The following is a 15,697-nucleotide window of genomic DNA, read 5'->3' on the forward strand; positions in this document are numbered from 1 at the left end:
TCACACTCATCTCTTAACTTTTCTGACAGGAATCTCAGCCCTGCACAGTTTGGTACTTAATTATAGACTGCCTTGTATGGGTCTCTGGCTATTTCTCATTTGTCTATCTTGTTCCCAATAAGTGTAGGCGTCTGAGTTCGGGGATGGGTCTTCCACTCCCTCCCATCTCCCAGGACCCCCAGCTCAGAGCTGGACAGGCCAACCGGATTTCCCAGGAAGGAGGCAGGGTCTCAATGTTGCAAAAGCTGATTGGACTCCACCCAGCCCCACCCCACCCTTCACCCCAGCCAGTCGGTTGCCTCAGATCTTTGTGAACATACGTGAGCCTGCCCCGTGTGCGCATGCGCACACGTACACGCAAGCACAGAGACACGGGCGGGCGCGCGTTTTCTCTGTTGCAGACACATTTAGTTAGGAGTTCCCTTCTCAAACAGAGGTAATATACTTGGAAGTACCTATCTGAGATAGAAAACCCCCTCCTGACCGATCACTGGGTGCTGCCCCCAATGTGAAATTCCAATACGGATCAGTAAGGCGGACAGAGTTGGTGGGAGCTCCCCAGGGCGGGTTCAGCATGGCTATCACATCCTAACAGAGTCTGGAGCTGGACTGGGGATTGGGCAGGGGACTTTGTTTGTCGATTTCAATTCTGATCCTGCCTCTAGGTGGCCTGGGCGGGTGTTGAAGGGAGAGACGTGATCTTGCCACTTTGCCGCTTTGCGACCTCCTCAGGCAGTGAAATCTGCCGATTGTAAGGAAGGCCCTCCTTGCCAGGGCCACATTGCACAGCTCCAGAGGAGCATGACCAGTGCTCCCTGGAGCTAACCCTGGTCCCCCCGCCACCTCCCTTTGGGCTCCAAATCATCTCTCTTCCCTGACCCAGATGCCCCCATACCTGGCGTCCCAAGCTGTTCATCCTTGGGGTTAAATACTGGCATCTCAGACTTCTCATTTCAAAGTGAGAACAGTGCACAGTATGAAGCCCAAGCAGAATGATCGAGATTCCAGATTGATTTCTTCTGGGACATTTAGGATACAGCATAAAGATTCAGGACTTGGAGAGAGGGCACTGACTAAGAGTTAGTGTGTCAGTAAAGGGCCAAGGAGAAAAGAAGGTGGGAGCTGGAGAGGCGGTGGTGGGTGGTGCCCCTGAAGCCAAAACTCTTTTCTTTACAACTTTGCTGGTGGCCAGTCCTAACATGTGAATAAAAAAGTGAATAAGCAAAGGGGCACTTATGTAAGAAGAACAAATAAAAATAATTGTGTAACACATCACACAAAGCCTGGAGAAGGATCCCAGGGAAGGGCATCGCTGTGGAGGCATGGGTGCTGTGAGCCGTGTTTCCCTCTGAAACCAGAGCCAACTTGGCATCCCTGCCCCTGCGGGAAGGGGATACCGTCCTCCTGGTGGGAGGTCAGTTCCTTTACTGCAGTGTGCTGGGGAGGAAGGCGCCATCCCATAACCATCGTTGGAGGTTTTGCAACCAGATGAGTAAACCCTTCAGGGCTGAAGGTTGAGCAGCGCACATGCAGGGCCAGGGCGCTGCTCACCCATCAGCGCTTCCTGCACCTCGTCCTGGGCCTGGGCCCTTTACCAGGCTTTGGGGATGACTACTGACGGAGCTCAACAGGCCCAGGCAGCTGCTGCCTGAGCCACCCATGGGTGTCCCAACCGCCTGGGAAGAGACGGCCACATTCCAGGCTCCGGGCTGGCAGGGAGGCTTGGCAGCGAGTTCCGACAGGAGGGCGGCCCGCGCTTGGGCAGGCCAGCACCCCGGGAGGCCCCAGGCTGGGGAGATGGAAGAACAGGTGTTCAAGGGGGACCCAGATACCCCTCATTCCATCTCCTTCTCGGGCAGTGGATTCCTCTCCTTCTACCAGGCCGGGGTGGTGGACGCCTTTCGGGACCTGGCTCCCCGGCTGCTGGAAACGGCCCATCGCTTTGCTGGGACGTCGGCAGGTGCAGTGATTGCAGCCTTGGCCGTCTGTGGGATTGAAATGGGTAAGGTCTTTGTTCTAGGTTCCCTGGGGAGCCTCTGGAGGGATTCCACAAAGCAGAGCCTGAGGATGGCTTGGGGGTGTTTTGGGGAGCAAAGTCAGGCCTTCTGAGTGGCAGGAAAGGTGGGTCAAGTGGGACAGCATTTGAGGTTGGGGTCTGCTGGGTCCCAGTCTCTGACCCACTGGATAAGCTTGGAACCGTTTCTCCCTCTCCCTCAACACCCTTACCTGCCATGCCCTTTCCCCCAAGGTCTGGGAGAGGGAAAAGCGGTATCTCTCTCAAACATCCTGGGCTGGGAAGTTATTCCATGACACAGTCATACATTAGGGTGAAGAGCTGCTCCTGCATGGCCTCGTTTAAAATGCAAATATCCTTGCAAAGGACAAACTGGCATGTTCATCATCTTGGTGGGGATGGATTCGTCAGACCAGCTTCCAGGTGGCTAGAGGTGCAAGCCCTGGGACTGGAGGGATGGCCAGAGGGGCCAGCGGAGGAGGGAAACTGGGAAGGAATATGGGAGATCTCACTTTGCCTCCTGCCCCACTAGTCCAGGGGGCCCAGAGGGAAGGATGGGACCACACACCCAGAGGCAGAAGCACCATCCCGTGTAAGGGGAGTGGGCACATTCCAAGCAGCCCCACACAGCAGGCCCAGACCTGGTCCCAGGGCAGCCCTGGGCTGCCTTGGCTTGGGGAGGGGGTGAGCATTTATTCATTGGCTGCACTACCATTCTGTGCCAGCCTCTGTTCCAGGCACTGGGGACAAAGTCCCTGCCCTCATGGAACAGAAATTCTAGAGAGAGGAGACACATAATAAGCATCCAAAAAGTAGTCTCATGATGTCATATCAGGAAGTGATAAGATCTATGAATAAAATTACAGCAGAAAAGGGTCAGAGAATAAAGTGAGGACTATTTTAGAAAGGGGGTCAGGGAGGCCATTTGGGAGGAGGTGACATTCAAGCAGAGACCTGAGTGAAACGAGAGAACAAGCCATTAGAAGATCAGTAAGGAAAGACTGTTCTAGGTGGAGGACCAGCTGGAGAGCCTGTGGGGTTGAGGAGTGGTAGATGACGAGGAGGGAGGTGGTGGATAAGGCTGGAGGGGCAGGCAGGGGCTAGGTCATGTGGGGCCTCGTAGCCGGAGTATGAGCTCTGATTTCACTCTGGAAGAGTGGGGAGCACAGGCTGCTGGGAGGGAGGCAAAGTGGGGAGGCAGCTAAGAGCACGTGATCCACAGGGATTGGATCTCGGTGCTGGCCCTTCATGATGTGGACCTGGCGCAAATTACTGGATGCCTCAGCTTCTGCATCTCTCCAGCTGAGATTCTACTAGTATCTCATTCCCGGGGTTGTTAAAGGGTTAATGGAGCAAGTGAGTGAACTGCTTATCACAGTGCCTGGCACATGGCAAGCACTTGGTACATGTCAACTGCCTGGTTTGGGTTTTTAAGGAACCCCGGCCCACCGGGAGTAGTGAGATGGAGGAGACAAGGGAGAAACAAGGAGAGCAGTAGGGGAAGGTTGTAGGTTGAGACGAGGGATGGGCAGGGCAGGTGCCTGGGCAGTGAGGGTGGTGAGAGGCGGTTGGATTTAGGATACACTTTGAAGGTAGAGCCAGTGAGACTTGCTGAAGGGCCAGCTGCAGTGTGTGAAGAAGGGTGCGAGCAGGGCCCCTTCCTGCCTGGGGATCTGCGCTGGGTGGGAAGTCTTTGTCTCTGTTTTAAAGAATAATTGTAATGCCCATTCCCTGAGTACCTCTTTTGTGCAAGATATTTTTTTTTCTAATAATTCACAAGTAACAAATTCTTTCTTACTGTACAGAATTCTCAAACAATGCAGAAGTATCTAGAGTTTTTTTTTTTTTTTTTTTTTTTGCGGTATGAGGGCCTCTCACTGTTGTGGCCTCTCCCATTGCAGAGCACAGGCTCCGGATGCTCAGGCCCAGCGGCCATGGCTCACGGGCCCAGCCACTCTGCGGCATGTGGGATCTTCCCAGACCAGGGAATGAACCCGTGTCCCCTGCATCGGCAGGCAGACTCTCAACCACTGCGCCACCAGGGAAGCCCCTAGAGTTTTTTAAAAAAGCCTCTACTCACCTCTTCCTTGTCCCCAATCCCACTTTCCCTCTTGTAGCAGTGGAAGGGCTCTGCTTGGATCCTTCTAGATCTTTTTTTTTTTTTTTGCCAAGACATCTGTGAATGCAGCAGTTAATGTTTCAGTCACACCATGGACCCCACTCCCTGGTCCTGGAGTCACAGAACTCTACCCTTGGAGACACCTGCCTCTGGGAGTCTCTCTCTTTCCGGATACCTGTGTTGCTCACCTGCTCCATCGCTGCCACCCTCCTCATGTCTTTAGTTCAACTTCTTAAAATACACCATCGTCTTAATCCTCAGGCATTCGAGGACTTTCAGAATTAATTCAAGTCAATCGATTCAATAAATACTGCCCAAAACTGACTTGGCCAGGCTGTGACCGATGTGGACAGCAGGAGAGAGGAGCTCAGACCCATGAGAAGGACACCTGATGGCCATGTAACCAAGGGCTGGTCCATGTGCTGGGCCACATGCGTGCAATTGGGAGGGAAGGGTGACATGTGTGTGGGACTTGCTCTTTTCACTCAGCAGCATGTTTATAGATTGATCCACGTCACTCCAGTGTACTTCATTCCTTTTAACTGCCATGCAATTTACTACTAACCAGCACTTTCTCTGTATCAGGCACTGTTCTAACTCTTCGGTGTATTAATTCATTCAGTCCTCACAACAACCCTCTGAGGTGAAAACTATTATTATCTCCATTTACAGAGGAGGAAACTGAGTCACAGAAAGCTTAAATAACTTGCCTAAGGTGATACAAACAGTACTTGGTAAAGCTGGTGTTTGAACCTAGCCCGGCCTTTAAGCCACTCTGCTTCTTGACAAAGCAGTGTCAGGGGGCATGGACGCTAGTTGTATGGATACCAGGGTCAGGGAAGCTTCTCTGAGCAGGTGGAATTTGCACACAGACCTGAAGGAGGGGAGGAAGTGAGCCACAAGAATATCTGGGGAGAGCATTCAATGAAGAGGGACACGTGACTTGTATAACATCCTGTCATCAGTTAGAAGCAGAACAAGAACCAGGACTTGGTCTCCTGACTTCCTTCAATCCTCTTTACCTCTTTTACCTCTTTCAGTGTTTATTTCATCAAGACTGTATCACGGTTGATTTAGTCATTCTGTTGATGGACACGGCCAAGTTTTTGTTGTTATAAACAACACTGCAAAGGGTATCCTTGTTTGTGTCTCCCAGGCCCACATGGAATGTTTCCCTAGGGTACACGTCACATGAAATTAACCAGACTTGGCTAAATTACTCTCCAAAGTGGTTGTACCAATTTAACCACTAGCAGCATATATGAGTTCTAATTTCCCCACAATGTCATCAACCTTGGTACTATCAGACTGCAGAGTTTTTTTGTTTTTGTTTTTTTTGGCCGTGCTGCGCAGCTTACAGGATCTCAGTACCCCAGCAAGGGATTAAGCCCAGGCCATGGCAGTGAAAGCCCAGAATCCTAACCACTAGGCCACTGGGGAACTCCCAAGACCACAGAGTTTTAAGTCAATCTGATCAATGTGAAATTATATCTCACTTTATTTTGTTATTTAATCTGTACCTCCTGATAATTAGTGATATTAAGCATCTCTATGTATTTACCTACCACTTGTGTTTCCTCTTCTGTAACTTACCTGCTCATGACCTTTTCCTGTTTTTTCTACCATTATCCTTTTCTCTTCAACTTGTAGATGTTCTTTATATAGTCTGTACATGAGTCATTTGTCAGTTATGGACATTGCAGCTATCTTATCCCATTCCATGACTTGCCTTTTTATTTGACCATGTCTGTTGTTATTCATAAAATTTCAATTTTGATGCAGTCCGGTGTATCAATAAATCTTTTCCACTTACAATTTGTGTTTTTTAAAATCTTTCTTTGTTACAATGACTTCTTCTATATTTTCTTTCAAAAGTTTTAAAGTTTTGCCTTTTCATATTTAAGTTCATCCATCTGAAATTTATTTTGTGGCTAGTTTGAGGTAGAAATAGAAGTTTTTAATTGTGATAACGAATTACCCCACACTATTTATAGGCAGCCCTTTCCACACTTGTTTGAAATGTTGCCTCTGGCTTATTCAAGTTCCTAGAATCCCAAGAGTCTGTCTCCGGAGTCTCTCTTCTCTTCTTTTGGTGAATTTGTCTATTTCTGCACCAAATCACACTGTTTTGATCACTATAGGCTTATAATAAGGGGTACATCATATATGGCAGTCATCTCCTCCTTTTTCAGTTTCTTCTTCAAATATTGACTATCATTCTTAACCCTCTTTTTCCCCCATGTGAAAAGCTCTATTAGAATTTTGATTAAATTATATCTTCCCATTTATAATATAGTCTATCTATCTCTCTATTTCTTCTGGCCTTTTTTTTTTTTTTTTTTTTTTGCCCTTCAGTAAAGATCTTGTGTGTCTTTTCTTAGATTTATTAGTTTTTGTTGCTATGAGGAATGGGATTTCTTTTTTCTTTTTTTTTTTTGGCTACGTTGGGTCTTCGTTGCTGCACGCGCGCTTTCTCTAGTAGTGGCGAGCGGGGGCTTCTCTTCATTGCAGTGGCTCCTCTCGTGGAGCATGGGCTCTAGGCGTGCAGGCTTCAGTAGTTGTGGCACGTGGGCTCAGTAGTTGTGGCGCACGACCTTAGTTGCTCCACGGCATGTGGGATCTTCCCAGACCAGGGATCGAACCCTTGTCCCCTGCATGGCGCCACCAGGGAAGTCCCGGGATGTCTTTTTCTATGGCATTTTCTAATGTAATTGACTATTGCTGACATAAGGGGATGTGGATGGTTTTTGCTAAATGATATTGTTTTGAGCAACCTCATGAACATTCTTAATAGTTCTAAAAGTTTCTTGGTAGATTATCTCATACTTTATGTGTAAACAATCATACTATCTGCATATAACTAGAGGTTTGTCTCTTTAAAAAAAAATTCTTGAGCTTCCCTGGTGGTGCCGTGGTTAAGAATCCGCCTGCTAATGCCGGGTACATGGGTTCGAGCCCTGGCCCGGGAAGATCCCACATGCTGCGGAGCAAATAAGCCCGTGCGCCACAACTACTGAGCCCTCGTGCCACAGCTACTGAAGCCTGCATGCTTAAAGCCCATGCTCCACAACAAAAGAAGCCACCGCAATGAGAAGCCTGCGCACTGCAACGAAGAGTAGCCCCTGCTCGCCGCAACTAGAGAAAGCCCGAGCGCAGCAACGAAGACCCAATGCAGACAAAAATAAATAAATTAATAAATTAAAAAAAAATTCTTCAACATGTGGCCCGCAGGCCACTCTCCTCCAGGCCATGCCCCCTCCTCTTGTTCCCAGTCTGGGCTTTCTGTCCTGAGATTGTGTTTTGTTCTGTGGAAGCTTAGACAGCAGTGGGTCCATCTTCTGGCCATATGTGCCTTAGTTCTGTGATAGGGCCAATTTGGGGGCATGTGAAAATGTTTATAAAACACTTAACCCAGTGCCTGGTTTTCATTAAAGATGTGTTAGAGAATGAATGTTTGTTCACTCATTTATTCAGCTGAGGAGAGATGGTCTCCTTGACAACCAGCGCAGAGATTCATGATTTCCAATTTGGGGCTAGGAACTTGCCTCAAAACTGCATTTGCATAACTTTGAAAGATAATTTTGTCTTACCAGAGAATGGGCATTCGGTGGACTTAAAACCCCATCCCCACTTAAGCTACTACTTGGCACCTTCCCCCCTATAAAAACTTCACGGCAAGCCAATTATTCATTCATTCATTCATTCAACGAGTGTTCTTTGAGCATATACTGGGTGCTGCAGAGGATACAGAGATATAATACAAGCTGAAACTCCACCCATGCCCTCAACAAGCTTACAGTCTACTCAAACCCCAAGGTAGTAACCAAGTCGTTACAATACAAAGAGTTCCAACTGAATGTTAGAAAATTAAAAGGCAGAGGAGTGCAGGTGGAGGGAGCAGACAGCTCCCATCGTGGAAGGCCTCATGGAAGTGACATTTGAGCTAGTGCTTGAAAGGTGAATAGAAATTTGACGGGTAGAGACAGTTTGAACGGGAGCCTCAGCTTCTAGCCAGGACGCTGCATAACGACAGGACAAAGTCATGTGGTGGGGAAATGTGATGCCTCCAGGGAGTGGTGAAGAGTGCAGGTCCCCTGGTGTCAGGGGTTGACGCGAAAGTTTCAGAAAGGCAGCTTTTGACTCGGCAAGCGTTGTCCAAAGTGGGAAAGGGCTATTTTAGAAGCAGGGGAGCACCTGCCCTCCGAGAGGCCCATGGAGAGACTGGGAAACACCTGATTGCTACTGGTGAATCCCCTTCATTTAGCTCGGTGACTGACAGGACCTGTCAACCTGAGGTCTCCAGCCTCCCAGACTGAAACCTACAGTGAGAAGTATTTTTTGTATTGAGATCCAGGGTGAACATAAATCTAAAAGAGAAGTTTCATGATAGAAACTTTACCATACTCTATGCTACAATTTTGATATTTTCTTCTAGTCATTGAAGAATTCTTCACTTAGTCAATGGTTCTCAATCTTGCACGTTTGAATCACCTGGGAGCTTTTAAAACGTCCACTGCCCAAGCTCCTCCCCCAAACTAATTAAATCAGGATCTCTGGGGATGGAACCCGGCACCAGTGTTTATTCAACTCCCAGGTGATCCCGGTGTGCAGCCACAGTTAAGCCCCAGTGCACTTTGCAAAACTAAGATGTGCTACCTTCCTGAGACGCCAGGACTGTATGACCAGGCAGTGGAAACGGGTCAGGCATTGCTTATGGAAATCTTTAAAATGCCCACCATAGTCCTGGACTAATGAAAATTCCGTATCTGATTATTAGTGGGATATGTATTTTTCCAGGATAGAGAGAAACAGTTTTCCTACAGTGGCTTTAGACTGGACTAGATTCTGTGAATTCCTCTGGCTGGGTCACAGATGAGGAAGACGAACCTTGGTTCAGGGGCTGGTCCATCCCTTGCCCTTAGCCCAAGTCCACATCCAGTCTGCTTTTCTGAGAAGCCTGTGGAGACCCATGGCTCAGAGCTTCTACTGGCTGTTTTTCTTTTTCTATGGCTTTTAGTATATTCACAAAGTTGTGCATCCAACATCACAATCAGTTATACAACATTTTAATTATCCCCCCGAAGAAACCCCATACCCCTTAGCTGTTAACTTTCAATACCGCCATTCAAGCGCCTGACAGCCATTAATCTACTTTGTGTCTCTATAGATTTGCCTATTCTGGACAGTTAATATACATGGAATCATACAATATTTGTCCTTTTGTGTCTGGCTTCTTTCACCTAGCATAATATTTTCTAAACTCATCCGTTGTAGCATGGGTCAGTACTTCACTCCTTTTTATTGTCGAATAATATTACCTTGTGTGGGTATAATACATTTTTAAAATCCATTCATCAGGGAATGTACATTTGGGTTGTTTTTACTTTGGGCTATTATAAATAATGTCATTATGAACATTCATGTACATTTTAAAAACTTTTAAATAACTTTTTTTTTTTTTTGGCCACACCACGCAGCCTGCGAGATATTAGTTCCCCAACCAGGGATTGAATCCACGCCCCCTGCAGTGGAAGCGCAGAGTTCTAACCACTGGACCACCAGGGATGTCCTTAAATAACTTTTGAAAACGGAAAAATTTCAAACATCTTGGAGAGAATAATATAATGAATCTATTATTCTAATGAATCCTCAAGAACGCATCATCTAACTTTAACACTTACCAACTAGGTTTCATCTGTATACTCACAACCCTGCTTTGTTTTGTTTTTTTATATTATTTTGAAATAATTTTAAAGCTGCATAGAAGTTGCATGTAGGCTTTGTTTTCTTGCGGGAACATTTTGCAACATGTATCTCTGCAGATAAGGACTGTGAGCCTGAGGAGAAGCCCAGGAGGGTGAGGCTGGTTGGTCTCACGGCACAGAATGGTGCTGGGAAGTACCAGCCTCGGTGGCTGTTCCCCTGCTGAGTGCGGGTGGGACAGGGGACTGAGCTGACTTTTAGCTGAGCTCATCAGGTGACTTTGTTTTGGCCTCTAAAATTAATTGTTTTCCAATACCTCTTATGCTGCCTGCTCAAAAAAGCCAACCCACCAAACTCCCAAACTGCTAAATAAAGTATTAAAAGGGTGGGCCTGATGATGAGGACTGGGATTGAGAGCTCTTCATGTCCAGGATAGTCTCAGGGTGTGTCATATCTCTGTGCCTTTGCTCACGCTGTTCCCTCTCCCTGGGATGCCATCCCCTTTCTTCTCTCCCTGTGTTGCATCTCCCCATCCTCCAAGGCCCACCGCAGATGTCACCTCCTCTGAGAGTCTCTCGTCACTCCCGTCAGGCACTAAGTCCTTGGTGCTCCCACAGCTCGCTCTCGGAGAGCATTTGACTCAGAGACCAGGATCCCCCTGGGAAAGAGCACTTGTCTAGGAAGCAGGCTCTCTGCATTCTGAGAGCAAAAGTGTCTACAGTCAGATTGTGAGCCTAGCTTGCCACACACATTATTTTCGCATGGTCTTTCAGAGTAGGGTTTAGTAAGCAGGGAGGTGGTCTTCTAACCAAAGTTGGTCTGACCCCAATGTCCAAACTCTGTCCACCTTCCCTTTCCTCTTGCCCCAGGAATCCATTCAGCAGTGAGTGGCCTTGGACAGGCCACCCTGAGCCTCAGCTCAGCTACTGAGCAGTGGGAGGGAATAATGCCTGCTGAGCCCTCCCGACAGCTGGCTCTGGGGTCAGCAGTGGGGTCGGCAGTGGTCCCTGGGAACAAGCTTTGCAAACTCGGATTGATACTGCAGTTGCACTGGTTGGGATAGCAGTGACTCAGCAAGACCCGAGAGCATTGCTCGCTCATGTGGCCTTTGCACTCCAGCCCTCCAAGCCTGGTGTGGTGGCTCCACAGAATTAGGACCCAGGTTCCTTCCATCATGTTGGTCACAGCCCAAGAGGGCTCCCCACCATGTCTGCATTGCAGCTAGTTGGGGAAGGAAAAGGGGGGCACACTTCTTCCCTCTAAGGGCAGACCCTGAAGGTGACACACATCACGTCACCTCACATCCTATGGATCAGAACTTAGATACATGACCACACCTGACTGCAAGGGAGGCTGGGAAATGTAGACTTTATTGTGGGAGGCCATGTGTCCAGCTAAAAATTGGAGGTTCAACTGCTAAGGAAGAAGGGGAGAATAGATACTGGGGACAATTAGCAGTCATTGTCACAATAGCTGTAATTGGATATATGATGATGATGGAAAAACTCTTTCCCTGCTTGGGACCCAGACCTTGACTCCATAACCACCAGGTCAAGTCCAGTGTGTTGGCTGGGAAAGGGCTCAGCTCTGAACCATCAGCAGACTGCCTTCCTGGCGGCTGGCATGTGAGTGCTCCAGTCTTGCTAGGGGTCCTGGGCAGTGCCTCACAGCACCTGCTGTGTCCCCTACCTAGAATGACCTTCTGTTTTTCTCTCCAGAGATAACACCTCTTCCCGACATATCCTCCCATTTTACCCCACTGGATCTCTTTCCATGATTTCGAGTTTACCTATAGAATCTGTCCACCTACTCTAGCACTTGACAGTATCCTGTCTTAATTGTTTCAGATGCTGTGTCTCATCCCATCATCTAGATTGGTTGAGCAATCTAACAGCTTACAGGTTCCGTGGCTCCCACAAACTTCTGGTCCAACAAGAACTGCCTGATAGACTCCTGACAATTGCTGGCCATTGGCAAGTGTGACACTGAATGTGTCTTTGCAGTTTTTACTTTGGGGTTTACCTGATATGACGAGTAATACTAGAATGTCATAGAAGGAAGGTCAGCGAGTCCAACTCCTCCACTTTATGGATGACTGTGTTTAGACTTTGGAAGAGGAAGTGACTGGTTGGAAGTGGACCTCACTTAGGCCAGTGGTTTCCAAACTGTGTTCTGAGGAACCCCAGGGTTCCATGGGGGCCAAGGTGGGGTTAGGAAGCCTGGAACAGGGGAGCAGGGAAAGGACACACATTGAAGTCCTGGACCCTTACCCCAGCTTCAACGAGTACAACCCTGCTATTGTCCACTCTTTATAAAATTTCTCTTAAAGGAAGTGTTCCAATGATTTTTTTTTTCTGTGCCTCTCCTGATCTCCAATGATTTTATTTTTTTTCTTTTTAAGTTTGAAAGCCACTGTTTGAGTCTAATCTACTTAGTGTGAAGACAGAGAAGTTGAGGACCGGATTCTGGCTGAATTTACAATGATAAAATAGACCATTTGTCCAGTCACTCATTCTAGGTCCTAGGGATCTAGCAGTGAACAAAACAGTCTGCCCTCATGAAGCTGACACTCTTTTCTTGAAATCAAGCCATAAATAACTAAACATGCAGAAAAATATCAGTATGCACGCTCAAAGAAGAAAATAAAGCAGGCGAAGGGTGTGATGAATGATCAAAGGGCAAAATTTCAGGTGGGCTGGGTGGCGAGGCCCACTCTGAGGCGGATGGAAGGGTGGGAGGGCCACGCACTCTGAGAGGAGAGTGTTCCAGGCTGTGAGCTCAGCGGGTGCAACAGCCCTGCACACAGATGTGCTTGCATTTTCAGAAGGAAGACAAGCTGTCTTTCCGGGCAGGAAGTGAGTTCCAAAAGGACCTTGCAAAGCACCTGAGCGGGCCAGACGACAAGTGGGGGCGCCCACCCCACAAATGTGGGCACAGCCGGACCCGGCACGACTGTTTTGGTCTGCCTCCCATGCCTGGTCCAGTGCTGCCTTGGGCAGCTCCTGCCACCCCTCCTGAGGCCCCGGAGCCAAGTGTGGCTGAAGTTATTGTCATTGGCAGGTGGCTCAGGTGTGTTCTGGGTAGTGGACCCACTGGGGCCTCAGGGGCGGATGCTGGGAGGACAACACTGCCTCTTGTGAGAACCTTGACTTTGGTGACTTCTTTCCTCAGTCACCCATGTGCCTGTCTTTGTCACTCAGTTGAGGGACAAGACACCCCAGGGTTGATGGAGAACTCATATCCCAGGAAGGAGGGGGACTGGGCTGGTGTTCCAGCTCTGCCACTAATCACTGTGGCTCCTCCGCCCACCAGTGACCTGCCTCCCCCTCAGTTTTCCTATCTGTAATTTGGGAGTGGGGACATATCCCTTGGACGTTACGGTGAGGGACAAAAGAAGTCATGGATGTGCCTGGCAGAGTGCCTAGCAAATATTCATCACAAAATATCTTTGATGAGTGAATGTTGAATAAATGGATCAACAAGTGAAAAGAAAATGATCTTGAAATAGAAAAGCATAGGTAATGCAGCAGTTTTCAAACTTAACTGAAGGACATCCTAGAGAAGTCATTAAACTTATTAAAACAGATTACTGGGCTCCAACCTGGTCTGGTTAATTTTTTTTTTTTTTTTTTGTGGTACGCGGGCCTCTCACTGTTGTGGCCTCTCCCGTTGCGGAGCACAGGCTCCGGACGCGCAGGCTCAGCAGCCATGGCTCACGGGCCCAGCCGCTCCACGGCATGTGGGATCTTCCCGGACCGGGGCACGAACCCGCGTCCCCTGCATCGGCAGGTGGACTCTCAACCACTGCGCCACCAGGGAAGCCCTGGTTAATATTTTTTAATACTTTAATTGTGAGCTCATCTGCACAAGGACTTGGTTTTTCTATGGGAATTCTGTGTGGCTTCGGCGGTGGAAGGACCATCTGAGCTGGTTTGCTTTGGCCCTGGCCAGGCACCCAGGGTTATCAGCAACTCAGGACCAATTTTCATGGTAATCACCCTGTAGGTTGTGTCAGTTCAAGCTCTAAACCACAGATGATACAGGCTTGGGACTTTGCATTTTTATGGGAGACTTTGTGTTGTTTCACCCAGAGCCCTGCTCAGAGACAAGCCATTGGCACGTTTCATTGGCCCAGCAGCTGTTGGAGGGTCCCAGCTTTAAGCAGCATCTCAGTTCAACTGCCCCTCACACAGCCCAGAATGACAGGCCCTGTGGCTGCCAGTTTCTGGTCTAATAATCACAGCATCAGCTTTCTCTCTCATGGCACTGGCTTTCAGTTCCTTCTTCATTTCTGCTCTTTCTTTCTGTGAAGTCAACCATGTCTCATGATTTTATTTTATATCGTGCTCTTTGTTCGGGTTGTTGTTGTTGATGATGATGTTCCTAAAGCTGGAGAAGTTCCTTTTTAGCTTAACACTCTATTACCTGAGCTAGAAGTCTCTCCAAAGTTCTTTAAGACATGAGTAGAACCACCAGTTTTTTCCTGTTGCAGGCGCGTGCGCACGCGCGTGTGTGTTGCCCAGACATAACCTGAAGTTCAGGGCAGGCTGCTAGGTGCACTTTCAGAATCAAAATGTCCTCATCAAAAATCATTCCCGGACTTCTTTATCTGCCTGAGATGACAGCGTTTTCTGTAGAATGAACTCTGCTCTGATTCACATCTTAGTGTCACACTAATAATGCTATTTATCAGGCACTTGAAATGTGCCAGGTACTATGCCCAAAGCTTTGCATAAACCATTTACTTTTATCTTCTCACAATTCTATCAATTAGATACTCTATTTATACCTCTTTTACAAAGTGGGAAACAGGTGTTCGGAGAGATTAGCTAACACGATGAGCCAAGACTGGAATCTTTCTTAATTTCTACATTTCTATATCCTCTCTAATCATGATTTCAGAATTGCTTTGCAAGCAACACCCCAGCTTTCCTACCAGACTCCATGGGCCAAGCAATCATTTGCACATTGGTTAAGAAAGTGAGATCAAATGACATGATGTATGCAAAAAAAAAAAAAAAACTTTTCGTAAAATGTACAGAAATGACATTGCTGGGTGGTGGTGGCTGTACCTCCTACTACTGTGATGGAATCAGTATCTTTCAGTTCACTGAAAGTAACTTGTGTTTTACATGTTTAACCTCTGAAACCAAATGGATAAAAATTTATTTTACCCAAATGATTCTTTGGACTCAAGTAGAAGACAACTGAATGGAAAATCGGGTGATACTCTGAATGTGTTGGTTACACATTAGAAACATCTAACTATTTGGAAAGCAAGTCATGCAGGTGACCTATGTTGATTCATTCCTCTTAAAGCAGTATGTGTTAACTGAGCCCCTGCCGAGTGTCTAACAGCCTTGGTCGATCTATGTTTTTTTTTCACTTTTCTTTTTTGGCCACATGGCATATGGGATCCTAGTTCCCCGACCAGGGATCAAACCTGTGCCCCGTGCAGTGGAAGCACGGAGTCCTAACCACTGGACTGCCAGGGAATTGCCTGTTTTTTCTTTCTTTCTTTTTTTTTTTTTTCTTACTTTCATAATAATTAACTTGTTATTCTGGAATAATGATAGATTTACAGAAAAGTTGCTGAGATAATACAGATAGCTCCATACATCCTTCACCCAGTTTCCCCTAATGTTACCATCGTATATAACCACAGTACATTTGCCAACCTTCAGACATTAATATTGGTACCTTAGTATTAACTATAGGTTTCACCAATTTTTCTACTGATGTCCTTTTTCTGTCCCAGGATCCAATCCAGCATCCCACACTACATTTGGTGGATCCATTTTTAGTCCAGCTCACTTAGAGTATTAAAATAGCGATGTTTTCTTTGCTTCTCTTTGGGATCA

General features: G+C 47.4%; 1 protein-coding gene across 1 annotated transcript in view; it reads left to right on the forward strand.

The window, feature by feature from the left end:
* The first annotated feature begins 1,782 nt into the window (after positions 1 to 1,782).
* The window catches only part of PNPLA1 (patatin like phospholipase domain containing 1), a 43,064-nt gene continuing 29,149 nt past the window's right edge, over positions 1,783 to 15,697 (forward strand). The window contains exon 1 of the mRNA XM_030870940.2: positions 1,783 to 2,002. Coding sequence (XP_030726800.2) covers positions 1,798 to 2,002 — 205 coding nt within the window. The 5' untranslated portion in view covers positions 1,783 to 1,797. The remainder of the gene's footprint in view (positions 2,003 to 15,697) is intronic.

This window comes from Globicephala melas, chromosome 11 (genome assembly GCF_963455315.2).
Source record: "Globicephala melas chromosome 11, mGloMel1.2, whole genome shotgun sequence".
NCBI classification, from domain to species: Eukaryota; Metazoa; Chordata; class Mammalia; order Artiodactyla; family Delphinidae; genus Globicephala; species Globicephala melas.